The sequence below is a fragment of the Falco naumanni genome, chromosome 13, assembly GCF_017639655.2.
Source record: "Falco naumanni isolate bFalNau1 chromosome 13, bFalNau1.pat, whole genome shotgun sequence".
NCBI lineage: Eukaryota > Metazoa > Chordata > Aves > Falconiformes > Falconidae > Falco > Falco naumanni.
The window spans coordinates 15196579-15223787 of NC_054066.1; the positions used below are offsets into that span (position 1 = coordinate 15196579).

The 27209-nt window shown below is 39.3% G+C and overlaps 1 protein-coding gene across 2 annotated transcripts in view; it reads left to right on the plus strand.

Moving 5' to 3' along the window:
- Positions 1 to 27209, plus strand: part of CPB1 (carboxypeptidase B1) — a 67046-nt gene that overhangs the window by 25747 nt on the left and 14090 nt on the right. The window contains exons 1-5 of one of the 2 annotated variants that reach the window (XM_040613362.1): positions 19987 to 20098; positions 20205 to 20280; positions 21921 to 22045; positions 24501 to 24600; positions 26513 to 26614. In XM_040613362.1, coding sequence (XP_040469296.1) covers positions 20028 to 20098; positions 20205 to 20280; positions 21921 to 22045; positions 24501 to 24600; positions 26513 to 26614 — 474 coding nt within the window. In that variant the 5' untranslated portion in view covers positions 19987 to 20027. Of the gene's footprint in view, positions 1 to 19986; positions 20099 to 20204; positions 20281 to 21920; positions 22046 to 24500; positions 24601 to 26512; positions 26615 to 27209 lie in introns of those variants that run through there. The other variant, XM_040613361.1, reaches the window with a different exon arrangement.

A 27209-nucleotide genomic window follows, 5' to 3' on the forward strand; every position in this document is an offset into this window, starting at 1 on the left:
GATGCACTTCATAACCACATTAATCCCACATTGTTCTTAAATGTGTGTTTTCACAGAAAACAAAGGAATCTAAGACTTTCTCTATATGGTTTACATTTAGGAAATGTCTGATTTCCCCAAACCATAGTGCAATTCTCTCAGGAGGTCTCTACCAAATTTGAAAACAAGCAAACATTCTTACACACAAGTTCCAAATCGTGATTTAAACATTTTTTAATTTAAATTAGACTTCTGGTCTACTATTCATTCTGCTGACCGTGCATTTGACAGGATTGTGCTGGCAGTCATTTCAATATGTATTCCTCCTTCAGAGTACCTCTAAGTAACAGGAGATAAAATATTTTTTTAAAAAAGTAGAGGAAAATCACAAAATACACAGAACAAGAAATATTTGAAGATGGGTCAATGCATGTGTGGTTCCTAGAGCTGCATTACACACTATTACTTTCATTAAAAGTGGGTAGATTTCAAACTAAGAACCTATCTAAAAGGCAGAAGTTGTCTGGAGGCTCAATATTACTGCAGGCTGTTTGAAAAGTGTAAATCCTCAGGCATTACAAGAATCAAAGTTGCAAGCGTGCATTTAAGTACACTTTAAATCCTTTGATATTCTACATTTTTACTTTCAAATTCCACCTTTTAATAGCAACCATTGCCATTGATTTAGAGAAGTCAAAGCAGTTCTGCAAACATTGGCCATAAACCTGTCGCAGCTGTTCCTGTGAGCAAACACTGCAGTCCAAACACCTCTCCTAAGATTTCTGTAGTGCAGTACTGAAATCTGTTTTATTTCCATCAAAAATGGTATTGCTGTATGGACAGGATTATAAATTGCTAGCCTGTTAATTGAGACTTTACATTTTTAAGATTGGGGAGAGGGGGAAGAGAGAAAAATGCAATCACATGCAACAATACTGAAGAGCTTTAAGAATACAGGGAGCAGTACTGTGGTGAAAAAGAAATTTATCAAACAAGCATGAACACTGGTTGAATTCTGTTCATGCTGACGTCAGCTGGAATTTTACTATTGGCTTGAATGAATAACACTCCGTTCTAAAAAGTCTCACATGCTACCATTAATTTTAGAAACAGAGTAAAAATAGCATCTGACCAATCATTTTATTTCCTCTTGTATAGAGGTTAAAATATAGCATGCAACCACAAGAGAACTATTTGCATCATCATGGCATATACACTGTGCAATCAGATGGGCAGCTCAGCACAAAATAGATTAAGTCAAAATGATGGAACCAAGAATTTGATCCATCTGCTTGGAAAGGTGGTTTTAAATACCAACAAGAATCTAGAAAATACAAAAGGAAATAAGGTATTTAATTTTCATGCTATGAGGCAGCTTCCTAGCCACCTTCTTTGGTTTTTATAGTGTACAGCACTTCTTCGTAGCATATATTAATCAGGAAATTAACCTGATGTTATTCTGCCTTACTACCAGAGAGTTTGAAATCATTTGCATTAAAAACATGTACAGTGTTGCTTAGTAACAGAGACAGTGGAATAAAGCCATAAATTGGGAGGAGGAAGATGAGGCAGGAGGAAATCATAGCGGCATAAAAACTTTTATTGGCACTTAGGCATATTTTTCCCTGATTGAAGCAGAATTCATGAAGCAATTACAACCCCATGACAAAGGCTGGTAATGATTAGCCCTTAAGAACTACTGTTATTTTCTGACAGTTCAGAAGCTGGTTTTGTTTATTTCAGGAAAGGAAACATCAAATCTTTGGACTATCCAAAACTGAACACACAGATTAGCACCAGCTAATTATCCAGTGCCAGCATTTCATTGAAGCACCCACTGTGGAATAGAGGACTTATGTAATGATTTGTAATTTTAATTAATTCTTGTCACCCGATCAGGGTTTTTAAAGTAATAACATGTACTTCAGTACCTGGTACTTACATTATGCTGCACAACCATGGAAAATACACAATCCAATTACAGTGAAGGAATTATTGGAGAAAAAGAGTTGTGAAACATTTTTTGTAAATTCATCAGTAAAATGGTGGTGGTGGGGTGTCTTAATTTTTGTTTGTTTGGTTTGTGGGCAGGGGGTGTGCACATGGAGTGGGTGCGCACGTGGAGGGGGTGCATTTATTACAATTGGTTTCTCATTTAGAAAAAGCACAGATCCCATGGTCTGTTGTCATTCTCCATTTCACATGCCTCTTCCAATTAATCTATTATTTATTGAAGTATAACCCTTTTTTTCCCCCAGACAAGGCCCTCTGTCTTAGTATTCTTTAATATTCTTTATCTTTGCTTTGATTTAATCAAATTATTTCAGTAAACTTTGAAAGGTCCAATCCCAACCCGACTGTTTCAAAAAATAGCTCAAAACTTTAGACAAACAGCTTACTCCAAACACCACTTCAGAGCCCACCATCAGCACGTAACCATAAAGCCAGGTAAAAATACAGCAGCCCCCATCCCAAACAACCAGCCACGTCTGTCAAACAAGCAAGTATTGCTGGCCACTTTCCCTATCTAGAAGAAGGGGTGACCACCTTCCTGTGCTTATGCCACCAATTTCCACAAGGAGCAGGGTTTTCCCATTCTGCTCTTCCAAGAGGGCACAGAGCTGCATGGAGTTGATAGAGAGCCCCACCGGAGCAAAGAGCTCCGATTTCTCTGTTGTCCTCCAAGTGACATGTGTATCCTGTTTCCCCTGCTTTGTTGTTGACCTCCTTGTTATGTCTCACCTTAAAATGAAATGTTATGCAGGCAAGGGAAACAAGTGCATCCATTTGCTCTGCAAATTCATTTGTATATTTATGATGCTGGATAAACAACAACACAATAAACTGATCTTAACTTAAGAAACTCAGAAAAAAGTTTGGATTTGAGCCATTGGAAAACTATATATAAATATATATTTAAGAAGAGATCATTTCTTATTACAAAAGTGAGTTAACCTCAGAACCTACTCAGTCATAACTTTGAGGTCAACATGAACCTTTGATTATTTCTTTTTATATAGACCCCTTCCACAGTTTAAATACCCTTTTTGATATATTATTTTTAAACCTTTTCTGTCATCTCAAGAACAGAAAAGACAGAAGAGGTAAAACTACTTCTCTACAAGGATTGTCATCTACCACATGAAACATGCATTTAGAAGCAAGTACGGAAAGAGCTACAAAAGTACAAAGTATTAGAGAAGTACTGATTAGACTCAGGATAACCCTACTTCTGTTTACACATGTAGCCTGCCATTTGATAGAATACATTTCCTCTCAGGCAGCTGTTTTGAGACTAAGAAACCATAATATAATCTTTTAACCACAACCTTTAAAATAGGCTAGTTTACTACATCGTACCCATCAACCCAGCATCAAGTCCAGCCACAAAGTCACAACAAATTTCAGGTTTCGTTGACAAATTGTTAAATACTTCCCAGTTTGCCAAATTTTCCAAGAAATACAAAACTCCATAAAAAAATGCTGCTGTGAAAGACAATTCTGTGCAAAGTTAGATACACAAATAAAAATAAATCAAGCTAAGACATCGCCCCATGTGATTTCCTGAGGGAGATTACCCCATAGGATTTCCCTAGCTGGGAACAAAATAATAAGAGACAATCTGTGAATTAATGCTCAAATCCAAACATAAGGACTTTATACACCAGAAGAATCACTTTTATCCCCCCTAAAACTTTTTAAAAAATGTAAGTACTGTTATTTATCAGCTCCCTAGTGAAAAATATTTGTGGTTTTCTTTTAAAAAATGATGAAGCAAAACAGATGCTGCAGTGCAGAGAGCACAGCAAAACAAGGAACAGTTGTTCGCTCGCTCTCCAGTGTGCCATCCACATTATTTGCAATCATGCAAGACCTCATTAGTCCATGTGCTGAGCCAGGATGCAGCCCTACTGCCTTGGGAGCCACACACGTGCAACTGAGATCAGGATTTGGCCACATACTTTCTTTCCTGGCCCAACAAGCATGATCCTCGCAATATAAATTCTTACAGATGCATGGAGAAACCGGCCACAGCATAACTTTGCTGCTGGCAAAGCTCACGTTCCCTGCATTGGATACAGCTCACAGAGAGCACGTTTGCTTCTCACCAGGACACTGTCCAATAAAATATGAAATAAGACTGCCTGTTCACTTCATTTATCAGCACAAAGGGCAAGGATCTCTTTGTAATTCTGTCACATCAAAGCCCACCAAACAACCAGCTTACCCCAGAAAATGGTTCTGTCCTCTCACTGCTGGGCAGCCAGTGGCCACCAAGGCTGCGGCTTTAGTCCTGTGGCCTGGCACAAGCCCCCAGCCGAAGGGGAATGTGCTTACACCAATCTTCCACTCCCCACAGCACAAGGAGCTTGTTTTCCACCCAGCACAGGGCTCACAGAGACCCCAGCCCAAACAAGTGCCCACCACAGAGGGGAGACAGCCTGAGCACTGAGCCCTCCCAGCCTGCTGCAGCCTGACTCCTAAGAAGGCCACCTCAGGACCCTGAGAGGGTGCCTTAACGAGTCTGACAAGCACCACCTGAGAGAGCCACCTCAGGGCTCTGAGAGGGCACCTTCACAACCTGAGGGCCTTAACGACCCTGACCAGCACCACCTGTAATGTCTCTGCCCTACCCTTGGCCCAAGACCCGGGTTCGGCCCAGTCTGGAGCCATCTGTCCCAGCCCCAGTGACATTCAAGGACTCTGGTCTCCATCCCTGTCCCAGCCCAACCTACCCCCTGCCTACCTCCATGTGCACGGCCCTGCCTGGCCGTCCTGGGCTGTGTCTGGCCACAGGGCCCTCACCAGGCCCATCCTGAAAGAGGAAAGCTGAGAAGTTTGAAATTATTCTGGTTGTGGTCTCTGGGGCCCAGAGCAAGCTGTAGTAGAGACCAGGATGTAAAAGTTTTCCACACTTCAGAATTCGTAATGAGGTGGGGGCTTTGGCTGGGATTGCCAAAATTATTTCATTCTGTTTTAGCATCTAGCAGCTTTTTAAGACAGCGTCTCCCCTGGGGGCAAGCCTGAGTTTAGTTGGAGATTTAAGGTGATTTAAGATAAACCAAACATTTCTCCTAAACCTAGTCCACCTGATAAGCATTAAAAAACCAGGCAGGGAAGAAATGTGCAGCACAGTCTGGCTTGGCTTAGCGATAAACCCCCTCAGCAGGCAGGTCCAGCAGGGCGCTCGCAGCCCTGAACCTGTAGCTCCGCTCCTTGACCATTTTCTTCTGTGCTCATTAGACCAGAAACCAGACCATTTCCACGTTTCAAAGTTCAACCAGTTTTATCCATACATTAACAGTTTTTTGTCAAAATGTTACCATTTCCTTTTGCAATGCCTATGAGGGGAAATGTTGGCATCAGTAGCCTGGAAAATTTTAAGAACAGGTGGTTTGGGCAGCTACCGGGCATGGCACAGTTTATCCAGCTTTGGGTCAGAGCGGTGGACTAGCTAACTCATGAGGAACTTTCCAGCAATTCAGAGGCTACTTCTGAGGCAGACAGCAAAATGATGGAATAACTCACTTATCAGACATCAGCTCTGGATTTCTTAGTTCTTGCTGCAGTTCATAACAGCAGGCAAAGTCACTGCCATTTATTAGAAACAGGGCTGGCCTTGTGCTAAGGTCGCGGTTCGTGATACCAACAACATTAATACACAGTAGACAAATAAGTCTGTGATAAGCTTGGAGCAATTAGAAAAGGCCTTGGCAGAGCTTCAGCACAATTGGAGATGGTTTTTGGCTTCTTGTCCCTTGGGATGGTGTTCCTTTAATAGGTGGTGTGTCACAGGAAATCTTTAAGAGCAATACTCTTGAACTACCCCTGATTCTTTCAGAACTTGCCGTCTTTCCCACCAAACAGCTTACAAACTCTCATAGCAAGATATACAGTACAAACATGGCAGGAGGGACTCTGCTTTGTGCTGTTATTTGTACATTCTAAAAGAGGCATGAGTCACAGTGACTTATATTTATGATGAACCATTTGTATTGTGAACAGGTGTGCTTTACAAGGTTCATCATTTTCCCTGCAGAGCTTGTAAAACCTTGGAAACACTGATGCTAGAGACCTGAAAAAAGTATAAAATTCTTCAAACCTTGCAGATTTGCAATGAAGAATATTCTTAGATTTAAAAAAAAATGTCATTTATTTGACTCTACATGTAATATATAACTCCATTCACTCCTCCAGCCCTAAAAACCTGGTCTAGCTGGGAAACAAATCAGAAATTACTCCTTCCTGGATCCATACAAGAGTTATAAACAACAATGTGAAAGAATTTACTTCTGAATGATATTGAAACAAGACTTCAGGGGATCTAAGACCAAAAAAAAGTAAAAAAAAGGTTTCACTTCTGTTATTTAGAGAACTTCAATTTTTCTTTTAAAATAAACAATTTTTTCCTTTTTCTCAGCACTTCATAACTGCAAGGCTACTTCTTAACAACACGATTACATTTTTCCTAAATGGGCACAAACCTTAAACAGCTATTTTATTAATATGCAATTTGGGACAAATGGGGGGGAAAAGCAAATAAGTACCCAAAATATTAAGCGTTAATGCAACTTCAAAAAACCAACTTGTAACATTATATAGCCCCCTGTAATAATCTGCAAAGAGCTCCATACAGCTTCATCTTTGTGACTGCATGGGATTGTGGCCTAAGTCAGCATTTCTCAAATGTGGTCCCTAGGAAGCAGAATCTTTCCTCCAACTTGCCAGATGCTAAACTGCATTAAAAGAAGTGTAACATACATTAAACCCTTTTTCCATGTAAGTAATTGCTTCTGTAATGCTAGAAAATTATGAAAGGAATGAAGGTCAGCACAATTTCTGAATGGGTGGAAACAGACTACACAAGGCAATCTTTTTCTAACCATGTGGCCTAGCCCAGAAACAAACTTAAGAACTCCTGATGCAGGTCTATTTGCAATGCAAATTTTTATTTTTATTTTTTTAATGCTTTGTGTTTGTCAGGGTGCTTATATATGCTTCCATAGTTTGTTTGCATTATTCAAGTCTCCTAGCCTTCTGGCTGACTGCAGTTCCTCAGGGCAGAGTGAATTATAAAAGAAAAATGGTATAAATCAAAAGTCCATGTATATTACACTGTGGGGAAAAAAATATAAAGAAACACCATGCTCTTGCCACCTAACTCTCAATTATAGAAAAATAACATCAGTGAGAAAATTACTACTTTCATAATTACTCCTCTCAATAACTGTTTTTTGAAATCCCATTAAAAGCTCTCAGAGTGCATTTTAAACTTTGAGGCAGTGAAGTAAATCAAAGTATGTGAATGTTTATTCTTTCTTATTAAGGAAGCTGCACGGTATTTGGCAGCTACAGGCAATGTGAATTGTGTGAAACTTGTAGGATCATAACAGCAATAAACTTGAAGCAGTATGTGTCTTGATAGATTTAAATACAAAATAAGAATGTAATGTTGCCAGTTAAATGGATTGTGGTGTTTTTCTCTCCTTCTCAGGCCAAGCATGCAGTGTTTTAGACAAGAAACAAAAAAGCCCAATGGTTAGAAAGGAAAACGGTATTTCTTATAGTCATGAAAATGCAGCTTCCCCGTGTTTTAACCAAACTGTATTTGGGAGGGGTGGGGGGAATAATTTTAAAACAAAGCCTGAATTAAAGAGGTAGGAGGTAGGACATGATTAAATGGATTAGATCACCTCTGGAACACAGACTTTCACCAGGAGCATGTGTATTGCTAAACATCAGATCTTCAATATGGAAACACTTCTATGGGTACGAATAGATCAGAGGCAGGGTTAATAGATGACACTCTCTCTTTAACAGAGAGATCAATTATAGAGAGACTAAGAAAACCTTTTCTCTTGTCATTCCGTGCGCTGAACAATGAGTCCAGCAGCATATCTGTTTCCTATAAGGCATGGGTATGTCTGCTAGAAGTAAATGTGGAAAGAATGTGATCTCTTAGTATCACTGGCCCGGCCTTTGCAATGAAAAACTCATAGAGAAGCAAAATATCAAGGAAGATGTTCTGCCTGAAAGCACAAGTTCCTCCTCCAAAGCAACATCTACCCTTTGCTTTGTCAATTTTCCAACAACAGCTGCTAGTTATCTGTCATATTAATATGCTTTCAATATACTGTGCTTGAAGCAGCTGGATCAACTTGAAACCAATTTGGAAAACATGTTTATAGAGAAAGACAAAGGAAATGACCTGTAACGTTGTAGACACAGTATGTTCCACATGAGAGCTCCATCAGTTGAGTTTTTACCAATTCAGTTGTTTTATTATCATCCAAGGTCTCCAATTTTCATTGTGCTGCTGTTACCGTCTGGGATGTCTCTGACTTCCAATCTCTCTTCCCAATATTTTCTGTGGTTCTTTGGTCCCAGAGGAAAAGCAGCAGTAAAAACAGACATCTAAGTGAACAGCTCCACCACACATTCCTGTGCATCTGCAGCAGAGTGCAATGACTAAACTAGGATTTGCTTACCTAGCAGGTGTGTGAGAAGAATGAACAAGCAGGTATTTCCTTTCTTTTGTGGCTATGAAGAAACTAGAATGATCTTTAAAGAATAAGTGCTACCAAATGGTTCAAAAGAAATAGTTTTTCTTCCAAGCAACTTCCCTGCAAAATGTGATGAAGCTTCCTTGTAACAAAGTGATCCAGCTCCCACCCACTCACCACTCATGCCATCAGAATTTAGTGAAATACAGGAGTCAGACAGAACACAGTTTTAACTATTTTGGATGTTAAGAGTCACATTGTAGAATGTAATGAAGGAGGACATTGATGAAAAGAGCATTCTCTCATCTTTCATTCTGCATAAAATTTTTTACTTGATCTAGAATTATTTCCAGTAAGGCAAACTAGTCACTTTTGTTTCATGAACTTTGAGGTTGAGAATGTAAATCTGGAAAAAAAAAACAAAACAAAACAAAACAAAAAACCAAACAAAACCCCAAACCAAAACCCCACAAACAAACATTTTTCCTACAAGTGCTGTATTATTTTTTTTTTCACTTTTCATAACGAAATATATACACACCTTTAAACAGATGTTTGATAAAGGAAGTACTCAAGGCTCATTGCTCTCACTTGGTACCAATAATTGTGAATGTTTTGGTTGTTTTTGCATTTGAATTCTCAAGCCTAAACTCAAAATCTCCAGGAAATTTCATTTATGTATCCATGTGATTTTAAAATGGAAGTCAGAAAGCAACCAGTGGCACTGCTCATTGAGGTAATGAGCTATGCAAAGTGTCAGTTAACTAGAGAAAAGATTAAAGTATAAGACTGACTGAAGCACTCAGCCCTGCATGTTCTCTATCAGCTGATCAAGTTGCTGTTCTACAGAAACAGACTTGTTTCAGTTGTGGTCAAGAACAAGCTGATCATAAGCATCTGATGCAATGCCATCACGGAAAAGCCATTGCAATGCTACAATGTGTGACATGAAGTGCTGTCAGGAGTTAGGAACGCACTTTGCTATTAAGCAAAGTCTCCAGTGGTTCCTCCTCTGGAATGCTAGTTTGGTTACCTACAGTTACAAGCAAGACTTGAGAATGAAACAGCACAGAGCAAGACAGTGAGGAATGGAGTGCACGCCTCTTAAAAAGGGCTTGTTTAATCCAGCAAATACTTCAGTTTGTTTAGTCTAGCAAAATAAAATCTAAGATGACATAGGATTATTCCTCATAAATACATCACAGAAACAAAAAAGAAGCTTTTCTAAAGCTAAGGGATAATGCTGATACATAAATAATTGAGAATCAGCTTATCTTGAACAAATTAATGTTATAAATTAATAGGCAGTTTCCAACCATCAGAAGCGTAACAATCAGAAACAGTTTTCCAGCAGTAGTAGTGGGGTCCCTGGGCTGAAGAGACCTGAGGTGGCACTTGATATGTTTGTGAACAGAGTAACAGTGTGACGCCTGAGCAAGCAAGGAGCAAACCTGGTTTTCAAGCACAAAGATCCTGTTCCCCTGGCAAACTGCATTACACAGCTCCTGGTCTTGATACATTCATTAAACTGGAATGTCAAGAGAAATAGATACAAGACCAAATTTAGCGTACAATGAACATCATGGTGGTCTATAAATTTAAATTTTTTTCTTGCTTTTACTCTGTTCTGGCAGCTTAAGGAAGCATTTATTTAAATAATATTTAGACATACAGTAAGTAAAGTGAGCACACATACCTTGCAGGGTATCTGAGCATGTAAATATAAAATCTTTACTAATGACAACCAAATTTTTTTAGATTGAACTGCATCTACTAATAAATCGAAAGCCTGCTGATAGTGCAGTAGAGATAGAACGAGACTTTTCTAATTCCAGTCTCCCTATCGTCCCTTATGCTCAACCTGGCTTCCCACTTTTTTTTATCATACCTTCAAAATTTCTTATCTCTGTTTTACATCTGATCAGCCAGGAGATAAAGAAAATCTGGGTAGAACTCAGCAGCCTCAGTTTTTAAAGACTGTTTCTAACTTCTGTTCAGCACGTTGGTTGAACTGCTTTGCCATCCAATTTGAAACATTGCTTTTCCATGACGCTGCTGATACCTTGATGCCAAATCTTACATAAAATATTTGCTTTCACAAACAGCATTTTTTCAGTTCAGATATCCTCATTTACTGATAGGAAAGCTCTCAGTCAGAGTAATTGTCTCACTTCTGCCATATTATAGAACAGAAATGCAGAGAGAGCATATTACAGCAACCTTTAATATATCAGTTTCAGCAAGCATGTTATCTGTTACCCTGAATCTGCAGAAAAACCTGCAGCAAGCTTGCATCAGGACTTAAGCTAGCAAATCTGCATTGCTTTGCCTGTGCCACACAGCCTCATGAGCTCAAGAGCCTGAAATATCGGGCAACACTGCTCCATGCTCCATTTGTTAGTGCCAAGGGTTTAAATGGGTTTGGAAATGTCAACAGTCCAACAGACCCCTATAAACACTACTGAGCATGAAAGTACAAACAGCAACTCCCCTTGAGGACATCTGGGGGCTTTCTATCTATAAAAAGTCTTAGAAAATCTATAAATCCACTCCTCTATAAAATATCATGAAATATCATGCAGTTCTGCACTGCAGAACCAATGAATCCTTACTGGATTTTTCATCCAAAATAGAAATCAGAGAACAGCAGAATTTTTCCTCTTGGGCCTAGATATTCTTCCAGCAGTGCTGTTAGCCAAACCTGTCCTACAAATTACACTGCCAGTGAGTATATAACAGCCCTTGCCTATATATCACAAGAACTGTAAATCTTAAACATAAATTAAAAAAATTAAATTAAAATTAAAATCCAAATATTATATATTCCATTAATAAATTATTTGCATGTGTTATTAAGTAAAAGTATCATGGATCTCTCTAACAAAATCAGCTCTGCACTTCCAAGTTCAAATCAAATAACCACCAGTAAAGCAAGTAATAAAATAAAAAAAAAAGACCTCTTGTTTAATCTTAAATACCTTTACATTTAGCATAATTTAGAAGGCTTATTTTGGGATTGCATAAACAAGGATACTTTTCATGCCTACTAAATATTAGCATAGTCTATCTCATATAATGTATACCCCATTGGATTACTCCACATGGATCAATAATAAAGAACAGAACTTTCCATTAGCAAATGCTGAAACATCCATCTAAAGACCCTAAAAAGGCCAGAGGGAAAGGGGAAAGTTTCTGCATTTCAAGGGTTCTGGTATATGGCTGACAGCCTTACTGGATTTCATTTTTATTATTTAGCCCTGACAAAACCTCTCAGTTCAAGCTCCAGAAGCTTGCTGTTCAGTGAAGGGGAGGTACTGAACATCACGACCTGTTCTTATTTTCCTGGACTGAATAATAATTACCAGTTTCTTCAAACGTGTGAGCAGTGCCAGCAGTTTACCTAGTTCAGAAAATAGGATGGGACAAAGGCAGCATAAAGCAGACAAAATATTTAATTAAAAACTATGTATGAATCAGAAACAAGCAAAATCCTAAACTTTACATATTCTGTTGTAAGCCTTCCTGTGAGAAAGCAAAGTCAAATGTGAGCAACATAGTGAACAAACCAAGAGGCAGCTTTGCTTAGGTAGGAAGACCTTTGGCAGCAAAAGAAGGGGGGGAAAATTCCCCAACCCTTCTAAAAACATTCTGCTGCACAGTAGTAAACCCATATAATCACATCAGGGAAGGAACTTCACCTTTTGCTATGGAACATCTCAAGGCAGGAGTATTACAGGGGTTTATAGAAAAAAATAGTATTTATACATATAAAATTGATTTTATATTCTGTAATTTTATATATTTTAGTATCATTTTTCTTCTCTTTGGCCAGGCTCTGGGACCAGATCCTCTGATGACATTACACCAAAGCAGCAGCTAAGCTGCTGCACTGCATGGCAGGAGTCCTTAGTCATCACTGAACATCACAGATGTGATATACTGACTGCAGAATACAGCATGGGGCTTTGGGATACCTTTTCTACCATTTCCATGAAGCACTACAGCAACATTTCCACATCAAAATATATCTTTTTTTTTTTTTTAAACTGTTTTAAATAATTCACAGAAAATGTAAGGATTTCAGGTAGCTGTGATGTTCAGGAGGCAGTGGATCAAAGCATGGTCTCTCTCTCTCCTCCTCCTTCACACCTTCCCAGCAGATCTGATTTCAGGGTTGGAAGCTGAGATGTGCAGAGAAATGTAAGAAGGAGACATAAATTAGTAGCAAAAAACCTCTGTCTAAAACTGGACCTGCATGGTCCCAGTGCTTGAAATACCTGTATTACAAACTAATTTTACAAACTGGTTGCAATCAAGTTCGTAAAAATAATACTGTTTTGATCATGCTCTATCAAGCAAAAAAGCAAAATGATTGAATTTAAACATCCAGACTTGCATGGGTGTAACAGCAGAATCTGGACACTGAGTTTAAAGCAGCTATCTTATCTTTGATGCCTAAACATTTCCGTGTGTACAGACAAAAATATTTTCCAAGAATGGTGTGAGTTTATGTTCTGCAGCTTGCTTTTTTGCTTCGTCAAGGCCTTTTCATACAAGTTTAACAGAGGTGTGTCCAACAATTAATTTTCAGATAAATTCATGAAAGTGAGATTAGACTATGGCTACATGATGAAATTGTTTGCACTCTGTATGGTTTTCTTTGTTTCGTGAAACCTACTATTTATGGAAATAGAAAATTATTCATTTCTTGAGAAGTCCAGTTTCTATGGAAATAGAAAATTATTCATTTCTTGAGAAGTCCAATTTCATGTTTAATCATTTGACTTCCTTCTATGAATAAAAGGAACTTTTCACGTAGACAATATCCATGCCTCAGTCAGATTTGATTCCACAGATTTCAGTAGCGTGCATTTGATTTATTATTTTTCCCTGTGATGTCTCACAAATAGCTAATACACTTGTTTAAGTCAGACAGGTTCTCCACTCAGTATGAACTTCATTTTATTACGTGTTCACAGAGAAACAAAGAGTGCCAAAATTAATTCGTTCAACTTAATTTGCTACCCCATACTCATAATGAGTGAGCTTTCACTATAGTTTTTGCAATTAGTGTTTCAATAATGTTGTTCAAGCATAGATTATAGTCCAGTTGCTTTGGGAAGAGTTTTATGAATACTTCTGATCAACTAAGAACCATGAGTCTTCTGGAAAAGTGTTACATGAACAAATTGATGTGCAGAATACCCGATTAATCTGTTTGGAATTTTTGGTTTGGTGGCTTTTACATGATTTTTTTGTTGTTTTTTCCTTTTTTACAATATGACATGAAATGTAACTCCAAAATCTGGTAGAAAGTAAAACAGGAATTAATTTTAATGATGTTTTAATGTATATGTTTTGTTGGGGAGGAAGGCAGAGATTTAGCTGAAGTTCTACTTGATCATAGTGGAGTTGTATGTTCTTCTTCAGCTTGTGAATTTGGGTTACTTTAATAAATGTAAATTGAGAAATTTTATTCATTTCTAAATGGTCTTGTTTTTCTGAAATGGCAGAACTATCTGACCTTTGCCCAGGTACAACAGCAGTTAATACAACCTGCCTCTCAGCAAAGGACACCAGATATCAAAATCATTCAGAGTGGAAGGTTACTATCCAAGTGCTAATCTTCAAACTTCAAGTCTACAGATGAAAAACAAGCTATGCAGGAGAAGAGCGTTCACCATTTACATGATCCATGAAGGCAAACACATACAAACCCCAAAACAGAACAGATTGATTACCCAACAATCTGTAAAAGAAATTTCAGTTAGGCCAAAGTGTGGAATCAATCTGCTCAGTCCACTTGCTGATGTTTTTTTATGGACCTGGACTCTCCTGTTGTCATCTGTCTTTAGTCCCACTCGCAGTGATCCTGCTGTGCTGTGTTAACTCCAGTATAGCATCACTATCTGGATCATATTTAGCTGGATGAAATGGAGATTCATCTGTCTGTCTAAATCCTTCTGTTAAAACTGGAGGTGAATGATTGCACATTGACAGCCTGATTTACCTTCAGCCCCTGCAGAGTCCAGAATGGGAACTAGGGGAATACTGAGAATGACAATGTGCTAACAACCCATATTTGATATCCTGGAGAGGCCTCAACAGTGGGCATATACTCCTGTATCTCATTACAGAATAGTTCTAGCACCGCCTCAGCAGCATCTGGTTCTTGCATTGCTGGAGACATTATCTAGGCGTAAATGTGCTGATCTACACCAGAAGAGAAACTCCTACACCCATCAGATACTGCATGAAGATGAGAGTTTAACTGGCTTCGGTTAGAATAGCGAGTGTCTAGTTGCTCATGTACTTATTTAGATTATAAACTTTTTCCTGTAGGTGTGATCCCTCACTAACTACCACGTGCTCATCTCAGTGCTTTAAAAATTGTAAGGGGAAGGACCTTATGCTTTTTTGCATCTTTGAGCTGTTGCTGAGTCCTCCCATGACCCTGCTAGCCTTACAGATGCCACAGAATAGGCTTGAGTATGAGAACCTGCCACACTCTTGTGCATGACAGAAAGCCCGTCCCAAGAACAAGCTAATTAAGCAGATGTCCTGTGTCAGGTCAGTCCTTCTCATTGCTTCATTAAATATCTTTTTTTCTGTTTGGCACAGAACAGGTTGTTGGTGCTTGGTTTCTGGCAATTCTGGGACTGCCAATACCTTTATCCACTGCTTTTATTTTAGTGTATTTCATAGTTTTTTCAAGCAAATAAAAATCTGAATGTATATGGTATTACAACAGCTTCTAGCTAGGGATATAAAATACTTTCTAAACACTAAGCATCTGTGCATTGATCATGTAATGAAGCTGCAATACACTCAGTTTTAATTATGACTTAGACATCAATGGTAAAAAAATGATACTCTTTGCTGGGTAAAAAACTGGCTGAATGGCCAGGCCCTAAGAGTGGTGGTGAATGGAATTAAAACCAGTTGGTGGCCAGTCACAGTTGGTGTTCCCAGGGCTCAGTACTGGGGCTAGCTCCATTTTAGATCTTTCTTGACAATCTGGACAAGAGGATCAAGTGCACCCTCAGTAAACTTGCAGACAACACCAAGTTGTCGAGGTGGGGGTGGGGGTGGTGGAAGTTGTTCTGCTTGAGGGCAGGCAAGCTCTGCAGAGGGGTCTGGACAGGCTGGACCAATGGGCTGAGGCCAGTTGTATGAGGTTCAATGAGGAGAAGTGACAGATCCTGCACTGGGGTCACACCAGCCCCACACTGCGCTACAGGCTGGGGCAGAGCGGCTGGGAAGTGCCTGGTGGGAACGGGCCCGGGGTGCTGGGTGACAGCTGGCTGGGCATGAGCCAGCAGTGTGCCCAGGTGGCCAAGAAGGCCAACAGCATCCTGGCTTGTATCCAAAAGTGTGGCCAACAGGACCAGGGCAGCGATCATCCCTCTGTATTCGGCACTGGAGAGGCCGCACCTTGAATGCTGTGTTCAGTTTTGGGCTCCTCACTACAAGACAGACGCTGAGGTGCTACAGCATGTCCAAAGAAAGGGCAACAAAGTTGGTGAAGGGTCTAGAGTTTAGCCTGGAGAAGAGGAGGGTCAGGGAAGACCTTATTGCTCTCTACGACTACCTGGAAGGAGGTTGTAGTGAGATGAGTGTTGGTCTCTTTTCCCAAGTAATAAGACAAGAGGAAATGGCCTCAGATTGCACCAGGGGAGGTTTAGATGGGGCATGAGGAAAAATTTCTTTACCAAAAGGGTTGTCAAGCATTGGAACAGGCTGCCCAGGCAAGTGGTTGAGTCACCAGCCCTGGAGTTATTAAAGAGAGGTACAGATGTGATGCTTAGGGACATGGCTTAGTGGTGGATTTGGCAGTGCTGGGTTAATGGTTGGACTTGATATTAAAGGTCTTTTCCAACCTAAATGATTCTATAAATCTGTTTCACAGGAGATACTTTGGCAAGAATCCGCCAACCCTACAAAAGAACAGTTACACATTTCACTGTTTCTCACCTGATGCGTCAATAGCAGAAGTAGAAACGCATCCCAAAGTCATGAGAGCTACCTTTTTTTGCTCCATACCCTAGATCTTATCACTCCCATTCTTTCCTCTCCTTATCCAGTTCCTGTTCACACACATTAAGTAGCATCCACAAATGTGGAGGGAAAAAAAAAAAAAAAAGATACCAACACATAGATACAAAAATAGTAGGATATAAACATGTCCCAGAGCACTAAAGCTGAAAAAGCTTTTGATGAATTAAAAGATGCAATATTAATAATATATAAAGGCAAAAAAAGTACCAAGAAAGCTTGGAGCACATGCTGGATATCAGATTCTGCTGATCCTGACCTCTTCAAAGTACTGCCAAAAATCTTCAGAATATATTAAATAGTATTAATCTTCAAAACTAAGGTTAGAACATATTACCTTAACAAATGAATTATGATAAGGGGGTCCCCACAATTCAAACACATGTGTCTGGTCTGGGGCTCATGTTAGGATTTTGCTATATTACATACATAAGCAGCATTTGGATATTTGGATAAGATTTGGAATTGAGCAGCTTCTCACTGATCTTTTAGGTCATAATAAATATAAAACAATATTGAAAAGATCAAATTGTCAATCAAGGATTATAAGAACTGGCAATATTTTGTGACTAAAAGATAGCAGACTTTTTAAAATACAGCTCAACAAACTACCTTATTCAGGAAATCTGTATCTACTGAAACTCCTAGAAAAAGACATTATTTATCCTCAGAGTTTTGGACTCGGCTTGATAACAAATGGGATGAAAGGCTTCATAGGATAAAGGAGGCTTCTGAAATGCTAACATTGATGTGTGTTTTTTTCCATTTATCAGTCTGTGGTTAGCCTTCATAAGCTTTTCAAAGTGGAGTACCAGAGTTACTTCTATTTCTAAAACTGAAATAAGAAATTACTACCAAAATGAATTTCAGCTGGAATATAGCCAATTATTAGCATCAAAACATTTTAGAGCTCGTGTCACTAGACACAGGGAATACTCTTTGTGAGTGACAACATCATAGAAAACTTTATTTTTAATCATCAAAAAAGCAAACAACTGCAACAAAATTACAATAACTGCTACTTTTTCTCAGCTGTGCTCAAAATACATGTCCTGAAGGAAATTACTACACACTCTCCTTTTGAGATTCAGCTGGTTTTGTTACTTTTTTGATTAAAAAAATTAAATTTTTCTTCTGAATCTCTTCAAAGAGATAGGTAATACTAGCCTCTGCACTCAGTATTATGTAGTAAAGGCCTAGGTTTACTCAGCCATGGCCAACTGATGTGCTCTTGGCTTGTAATCAGATGCTAAAAAGAACAGATGGCTTAACCAAATTTAATTTGCGATTTTATTTATCCTTATGCTACCCCTTTATCATACAAATATTAAACATTTATATTATACAGTTAGAAAAACAAGACAATGCTTAGAGCTAGTTTATGAGCTAATCTGATGAATAACCATCAATCCTGAGATGTAAAATAAATCACTTAAGTAGGATTCCAGGTCATTGGGGTTTTTTTTCTGACAGATGGAAACAGCAACGACTGTCATTAGAAATTATAGTATTCAGTAATGCTTGCCAGCTCAGCCGTTGATGGCAGTAATGCTGCGTCAGTGATTGTTTGGAGAAAAACATACATACAATAAAAAAACCCCATCATCTCCAACTGCATGAAAAAGCAAAGAATTTCTTAAAAGTAAGCTCAAGCATTGAAATCTGGCAGTCTACTATTTCCAAGATGCTTCTCAGTGCTCGACAGGGAATGATGACATCTGCAATTTGTTTGATTACTTCTTGTGATCATTTATTCATTGTGAGATCTGGGCTTGATCATCTCCACGTTATTGTCTTAGCAGTGTTCATGGGATCAGACTATTTTATCTGATACTGTAGACCTCATCATCGTAAAGTTAAAACTTCTGAAGACTTTGCAGTATTGTTTTGGCACTCTGTCAGGATAACTCCTGCTGTCATCCTTCTTAGGAGACGTGACTCAAAGTAAGATTATTGCGGGGCAAGAGCCTGCAGTGCTACAAATTAGGTCATTAATTGTAAAGTAAGTTCAAACCCTATGGTTTGGCAAAGACGGTTTTGGATAAATAGGCTCAGTGCATTTTTGGAGTCTCCTTTTAGGAACATATTCATCATGGGTCATATTGTTAAGTATAAATTGCTGCATTTTTGGTACCTTTATTTTAATAGTGTATTTCTAGGTATTCTGCATATAAGGCTGCTACAGCCTTACTGAGCTAACTCTAGAGAACCTCATAAAAAATCCGGTGCAGAGTCTAATGCCACATTCATGCTTAAAATGGTCATTGATAATTCAAATTTCTGCACTTTGAAACTGTAACTGTGTATTTAATCTGAGATGAATATACATTACTTTTCCAATATTTTTTTACATATTATATGATACACACACACATATATATATATATTTCTGCAAAATAGCAGACATGGAGTCAAAGAACATCTTCAAGATTATCTGTGCTTGAGCCCCTTAATTTGTCTGGTCACTTAGGCACAACAGAAAACAGAACTGAGCTCATAAATTCCATTCTTTATATATTTATACACTGATTCATTTAGAGGCTCCTTGTTGAAAACATCAGTCACCTCAGGACACAGCATCAATAGACAATTAATATTACATTTAATGCCAAGTACTTGTTAATGAAAACTAAACAGATGCAAGTGCAGTGATGCAAACACACTACCATTTCTCAGATAGTTTAGGCAAAACATGAAAGGTAAAGTAAAAAATGCTTTTCCATGACTATATTTCATTTGATCTTCTTAGCCTACATATAATGCCCACTGTAGTGCTTAACTTGAAAGATATTTACCTCTGATCCTTACATGATCAAATTAGTGAATATGCAAGAATCAATGAATGTATTATGTGGAGCATATGTACAACTCTGCTGCTACTAGAAATTTCTACACTCTTAGTTCTGCAGGCACCTGCCTTACTCATAAGTCTCAGTGAAGTGACTGAGGAAAGAACAAGTCCAGTACTTCTCTATTGGGGAATAAAAGATAATTGGTACATCCCGACTGGGTTTCCTCTTGCTTTGTCAGCCCCATGTAATTCAGCAAGAGAGACGATACTGTGCCATTAAGACCAGTTATACTGCAACAACATCTGATAAGACATCTACCATTACATAATGTAACAATAAAGTATCCAGCAACCAAATGAGTGCAAAAAACCCAAAATGAATCAAAATTCACATGCAACAGAAAAGAACAAAGTAAGTTAAATTCACTTCCTCATGTCAAGTGTTTATGCAGCTCAAGTAGCAAGATCCTTTAGCCAGCCCACCCCCCCTTGAGACTTTCAGCTGTTTTCACAGGTGTGGAGTAAAACACACATTATAAAAGGTATGCAAATAAAACAAGGTCAAAGGAATAATCTATCAGTTGATCACTGAGCTGTTCTGCTGTATAGCTGATAAAAAGCAGGACAAAACAGGTTATAAAAGCAGCACGGAAGAACTAAAAACATTGGGGGGGTTTCCTCAAAAAAAAAAAGACATGTGGGTGCTCTTACTTCTAATAGGTGCTGCAGCCGTTTCTGCTCACCTGCAGGATCTTGCCTTTGATGGGTAAGAACAGACATCAAGTTTCATATTTGCACAATTTCTTCTGCATGAGCAGAAGCCTTCCAATTGACTTACCCATTTCAAACCCGGTCTTTCTCTCCCCTTTCAGGCAGAAGGTGTTTCGTGTGATTCCACAAAATGATGAGCAGGTGGAAATCATCAATTCCCTTGCCAGCAACATGCAGGTAAAGAACTTGGGGAAGGGACTCTATTGTATTTGAAAGGAATGGTTTTCCTCTTGTTCAACTAATGTGTGTCTAAAAAAAAAATAATCATGCAACTGAATTAAAGACCTAATCTTGATTCCATTCAAGTTAAGCTGTAGTGTTTCTTCAGAAGGAACAGGACAAGGTGATAAAGCTAGAGCTATACAAATACATTACGATACCTTTTTAGAAGCTAGTTAACCCAGTCTGAATATCAAAGGGCCTACCAGAATTTATTAATAAACTAATCTGAAATGCTGTATTCAGTGTGGGGTACTTTCAAGAATATATTAGATAAAACATGGAAATTTCAGCTACAAGAACTTTTACCATTGTAGGCAAAACATTTTGCTCACATAAATCTAAAATTCCACACTCCCAACAAACTGAACTTTTCTTTGGCCTCTAGTCACTCATGTCATGTTTTCTTCTCTGACTTTCTTTTAAAGCTTCCTTTTCTCTCCTACCAAGCTGCATGTTTCTTACTGACCTTGATGTAGAAATATGATGACACAATGACATAAGGAAAAACAATAAAGATAGCAAATGTGTTTTCAATATTTTTCTTCAGCTTTGATGTTGTAAAATAGCTGTTGGTGAAAAAGACACCATTATCTGTAGGATGAAAGGATGGTATTTTTAACGAAGTACAGATGTGGAGAACTATCATCAACAGGCTAGCATAGCATGCTGGAACAGTATTCTGTAGAAGAATATACTATTGGAATGGTGCTACCCTTATTAAGAAAGCTAACATACCATGCTTGCTTTTAAGTGTGTAGTATAAAAGGATTGCTTGTCTTCTTTTTCTTTTAAGTAAAGAAAAGATCCCTGAACTACCATTGTTATATAAAGGAATCAGTTAGGACTGATATAGTAGTATATTCTGGAATGGTCATCTCACTTGAAGACACGTAGTTCTTGAATATGCCCATCAGCCCCCAATTCCCTTTACATTCACGAGAAGAAAGGCTTAAAAGGCACTAGATTTGCAAACCAGCTTTGCTTTCATTGGCCTTTAACAGGGCGCTAAATCCGGAGGTTTGGAAGCTGACTTCAACAAAAATATGTGAAACGGCAATAGCACTGTTGTTTGTCCACCCAGTGTTAAACACCTTTGAAAGGCACAGGTTCCTTGTACCAACTTCAGTGAACTGAGTCTTAAAAGTACTCATAGAGACAACAGTCTTTCCCAGCTGATTGATGTGAAGTATTCATGTAGCATCCCTCTGCTACTGAGTCAGGAGTCTGTCTCTGTCTAACACTTAGAGACAAAAGCCTCCACTGAAATATGTACAAAGAACGAAAGAAGTTGTAAGGATAGTTATAATATTCATAAGTGTATGCATTCAGACGCTGTAGAATACTTGACATTTGTGAAACTGTCACTGCCATCTCCAGAATTCTGCCATATAAATTGCAGGGCCTAATAAAATCTTCTTAATCATTTTCCAGTTAAAATTTAGGTTGATACTTCTAGCAAGCACAGTCAGGTCAGAGTAATAGGATAGGAAAAAAAGTTGGTATATTAATCACAATCAATATCACCATGACACATACACCCACCTAAAAATCACAGCCATACGTATGTATTTGTTTATTTATCGACCTTATTTCAGGTTGACTTTTGGCAGCCAGACTCTGTCACACTGGTAAGGCCAAAAATGCAAGTTGATTTCCGAGTTGAAGCTGACAAGTCCTTTGAGGTTGAAGGTCTTTTGAAAGAAAATGGAGTAGAATATAGGTAAGTTTGTTCTCACTACTTTATTTTGAATAAGAAATTAAATACGAGGAAAATGTGTTTGATCTTTTTGTATTGGTCAACTGATCCTCCCATCACAAAATTCACCCCTCCTGTGGATGCCTCTGCTGGGTTCAGCTTCCCTATGGCAGGCAGTTCCAATGGACTGTAGGTGCTCCACATTAAAGGTGTGGGGTGGAATGCTGACAGAGGTGAGAGGCAGGAAGCAAAGGCTTACTACCAGGAACCTCCCAGAGGTGGAAGCTCACTGCAGTACAAAGGCTGGAGTATGGAGGGGATGAGAAAGATTTCCCACTAAAGGTGAAATGTAGCAAAGGTCTAGAAAGAGCCACAAAGTACACCAGAGAGGTTGGCATATAGTATCAGGGAGCTGAAGTCAGAAAATGGTGAGCTTCAAGGGCCACCATGAGGTGCTTCCCACTGAGTCCTCTAACTGCAGAATAATAGCTAGGGGAGCAAAGTGCCCAGCTGGTGGCAAAGAGAAGACAGTTATCGGGTGAAGGGCCAATGGGGTGGGGAGAATAGATTTCCAGGACAGCCTTGGGCTTACTCAAGTTGCACAGCAGATGCATGGCAAGGATTTCTCCAGTGAGAAAGCTCGTAATTAGCTTAAATATTTTGTAAATATATTACCTAGAAGAAAGCCCTGAGTTTCCACGACCAAATACAACTACCCCATAAGTGGAGGGAACAGATTACACTGCCACATTACACATCCCTGGGAACAGAAACAGTGTGGTGAATAGCACTGATGGAATAGTGAGGAGAGAAAAAAGCAGGACCAGGCAGCTGCTTATACTTCATATCTTCCAGTCACTATGCAAGCATTAACTGAGAATGAGAAGTTGACTTTGGGCTGGGGTGGAGTGGGGTTGTTTGTCTTCATTTTAGCTTCACCTGAGCATTGCAAATTGGCTGAGCCCAGCTTGATTATCAGGCTTCTTTGATGTGTAATGGATATTCTGTCATCATGTACTTAGACACTAAAAGTCAGTATTACTTGATCACAGTCTCACAAGTTCAATTGACTGAGTGCAGAGGTTTTGTCTTCCAGCCCCATTGTTTTTGCCACAGATCAAACGCTTCACTGGACACCACACAGATCTCATGACACATAACTTTTATGATCTGCTAAATCCAAGGGTAATCCAACCCGAAATTTACTGGCCTCATGTTAACCATGTCTGATTTGGATGCCGCTGGGGGAACAGAATCTAAAAACACTCTAGAAGAAATCGTGTTCAATAATGTCACAGCCCACATACAGCACAGGAATCCGATTTCAGTGGAATTTCCTCTTTGGCAAAGGAGGAGTTACTATACATGTTTTTAGTTTTTCCTATAATACTCACGAACTCCCTCAGGTCCATGCACAAATCTTTTGATTGCAGCAAAGGCCAGAATGTCTGGAAGGCGTCCCTGACAAACTTGAGTGGAGCGTCCTTGTGACAACCCAAGCTGCTACAACTCCTTTGAAGTGCAGCTATGGTGCCCTGACATCATGTCAATGTAGTCACTTGCACTGTTTGTTCTGAAGGCTGGTGGTGCCTCACAAAAAGGCCTCTTACTCTTCTATCCAAATCAGAAATTATCAAGGACATATCCTGGATGAGTAAGATTTGTAAGAATGTTAAGACAAAGAAAAACAAGAGGATTTCATTTTTTGATAGCCAAGGTTAAAATATAAGCAAAAGGTCCTTAAGAGCATGCTCAGTGATGAGCTGTGCCTTTGTGTCAGCCCCAGGGAAAGGTGAACAGGAGAGATCCAGCCACTCCAGACAGGATGCTGGTGTTTTCTCGCCGTTGTGTGTTCTAATTTAATAGCCCTATTCACATGCAGTAAAGTAGTTTGGAGGATGGATAACGCCACCTGCAACAGAGTTGTCCAACCACACCTAAAATTTGGAAGCTTGGTTTGACAGAGAATTTAATCTGGCGAACATTGCTGGGTTGCTGCATGGGACTGTTACTTTGCTGCAGTTTAACTCTCCTTCAGTGCCATAAGCTCAAGAGAGAGCCCCTTTTCTTATTGAGGCAGAAGCAACCTGGCAATACAAGGTCAGCCCAGAGCTCATTTTCTGCAGGCACTCTGTCTTAGCATTGCCATTCTTCCTAAACCAAACTGTTGCCACCCTGGAGGTTTGTTAGTATGGGAGTAAGTAGGCAGGTGCTCGTTAGGGGGAATCTATTGCTCCCTGATCATTCTGGTGGCAAAGTTGAGGCAGGAAGTACATTGAAACTGGAACCTAATATATCTTATTTTCAAATGCATAGATCAACACACCACCCCATCACCATCCCGCACCCCACCCCCGGCATTTCACTTCACAATCCATGCAGCTTTAATTCCAGGAAGACCCTGAAATGTCCACCTGGTGCTTCCTTTCCTGCTAGTAAGTTGTATGTTTCTCTTTACGCTTTTCCTGGTGCCTTGCAGAGTTTTGATTGACAACCTGCAGGCTGCACTGGATGCCCAGTTTGACAGCAAAGCTCGTACCACCAGACACAGCTATGAAAAGTACAACAACTGGGAAACGGTAAAGTCTAGAAGTTTACCACTTTGTCAGCTTGGTACCTTAACCTCTGTAGTAAAAACAGCTTCTGATATGTTTCTAGCCCTCTTTCTTTTTCCTCTTCTGTTCCATCCATCAATATGATAACTCTTTCTCTAAACTTTCCTTCCTCTTCTCCTATATTGCTCATTACTGACTTAATCTGTATAACCCATCCCCCTACACCTATTTCCTCTACTTCTGCTCACAGTGCTGCAAAGAAACTAACAGAAATCCAATGACCAGGCTGCCATGCTTCAGTACTGATTTGCTCTTTCCTTTTCACTCCTCCCACCTTCTCTGCTAAAAATCTTGATACCATTCCCTGCCCCAATGCTAGCCTTCATCTTCCACCATAAGCTCTCCAGTCCTCCCTACTTTTTTCACAGCCATGCTCATTTTTCCTGACATGTAGCATCTTGAACATGTCACTCTTCACATCTTTGCAGTGGCTCCTTATCATCCATTGCATCACAGTTCTTATACTTGCAAGTATGACGATCTCCCTTTCATGCCTTTCCTTGCAAAAACCTCTCATTTTTTGTGCCGATCATTGCCCACTAAGCACCTGTTACATTTGCAAACAACAAAATTTGTATTTCCTCTCCAGGTGGTATCTTTAGAACATATACAGAACTAATCAATTTTCTTCCATTAGAACTCTCTGAAAAAAAGAAAAAGTCTCCTTTTACAAGGCTATTTAAAAATAAGAACAAAACTTCTTCTGACTCTGCAGAGGTTATTGGCATGCAAAAACCCACCATCATCTATAATGTCAACCATTATTTCTAATATTTCCTTGCCAGTTTGTCTAGATCTGTCTGCTGTTTCCTGCCTTTTCTTTAGTTTATAGATAGCTGTTTGGGCATGGAATGCTTTTATGTATGGATGTGACAACTTTTTTGTGAGCTCCTGAAGGCCCCTATAACAAAGGGAATCTGGTCCAATATTAAGATAATAAATGCTGTTACTACTTCCCTTAAATAGAATGAAGGAGATATTCTTTATTTTGTATCTGACATTAGTGAACAGTTCCTATAAATCCCTGTCCAGCACTTCTGTCAGTAATTCAAAAATTATGCTGAATAAAAGAGCCATGACACTGAAAAACACTACAACATGTAGAAGATTTAAGACACTCGGTCTACGTAGCTTAAAAAGAAAATCAGTTTTTGTTAAGAGAGTTTAAGGAGTGACTCCAGGTCTTGCTGGAGTCTTCTCTTCTCCAGGCTGAACAACCCCAGCTCTCAGTCTGTCTTCATAGGAGAGGTGTTCCAGCCCTCTCATCATCTTCATGGCTTCATGCCCCTCCTCTGGACTTACTCCAACAGGTCCATGTCCTTTTTATGGTGGGGGCCCCAGAGCCGAATGCATTACTCTAGGTGGGGTCTCATGACAACGGAGTGGAGGGGGAGAATCACCTCCCTCGACCTGCGGGTTACACTTCTTTTGATGCAGCCCAGGATACGGGGCTTGCAAGTGCAACTATCAGGTCATATTGAGCTTCTCACCAGCCAATACCCCTAGGTTCTTCTCCTTAGGGCTGCTCTCAATCCATTCTCTGCCCAGCCTGTAATTCTGCTTGGGATTGTCCCAATCCATGTGTGCACATGGCCTTGTTGAACTTCTTGAAGGTTGCACAGGCCCAGCTCTCAAGCCTGTCAGATCCCGCTGGATGGCATCACTTCCCTCCAGTGTGTCAATCATACCACACAGCTTGGTGTCATCAACAAATTTGCTGAGGGTACACTCAATAATTCTTGGAAATCTACAAACTGTATTAAATATTAGGTCAAGTTAGATGCCCTGAAGGACCATTCTGGCTTGAATTCTGTGAATCAATTAGTCTGGACCTGAGGAACAGAGATTCATTAAATTTAACCTCTTTATTAAACAGATAGCTGCTTGGACTGCTGATATTGCTGCTCAGAACCCAGACCTTGTCTCTCGCAGTGTAATTGGGGAAACATATGAAGGACGGCCAATGTACCTTCTCAAAGTAAGTGCTTTGATTTCTTTGTGACAGACTTCCTCTATTAACCTTCACAAGAGTATGACATCTATTAAAACACCAACGATGCTAAGATAGTATTATACATTTTGCAGAAAATCTAATACATTTTGTTCACTACTTCTATGATTTTTTTCAACCTTTAAGGTTTTTTTTTCTAAAAAGGGGCATAATGAATTATTCGAAGTTCAGTCATATAAATTCAACCACACTCCTGAGAGCTATTTGAATGACCTTTATGTTCTTTCCATCTGTTGTTTGTAAACCCATTTACTCTGAAAAGATCTATAAATGTCAGTCTTTCTAGCAATAGGCAACAAATTTGCATCTTCATTATATGTAATTTCATGCTGGTTTTGGCTGAGGTAGAGTTAATTTTCTTCATAGTAACTAGTATGGGGCTATGTTTTGGATTTGTGCTGGGAAGCGTTTGTGTTTCAGGATGTTTTATTTCCTGATGAGCAGTGCTTACATACAGAGCCAAGGGCTTTTCTGCTCCTCACACCACCCTGACAGTGGAGCAGGAGGGGACGCAGCCAGGGCAGCTGACCCCAGCGATATTCCATACCATATGGCATTATGT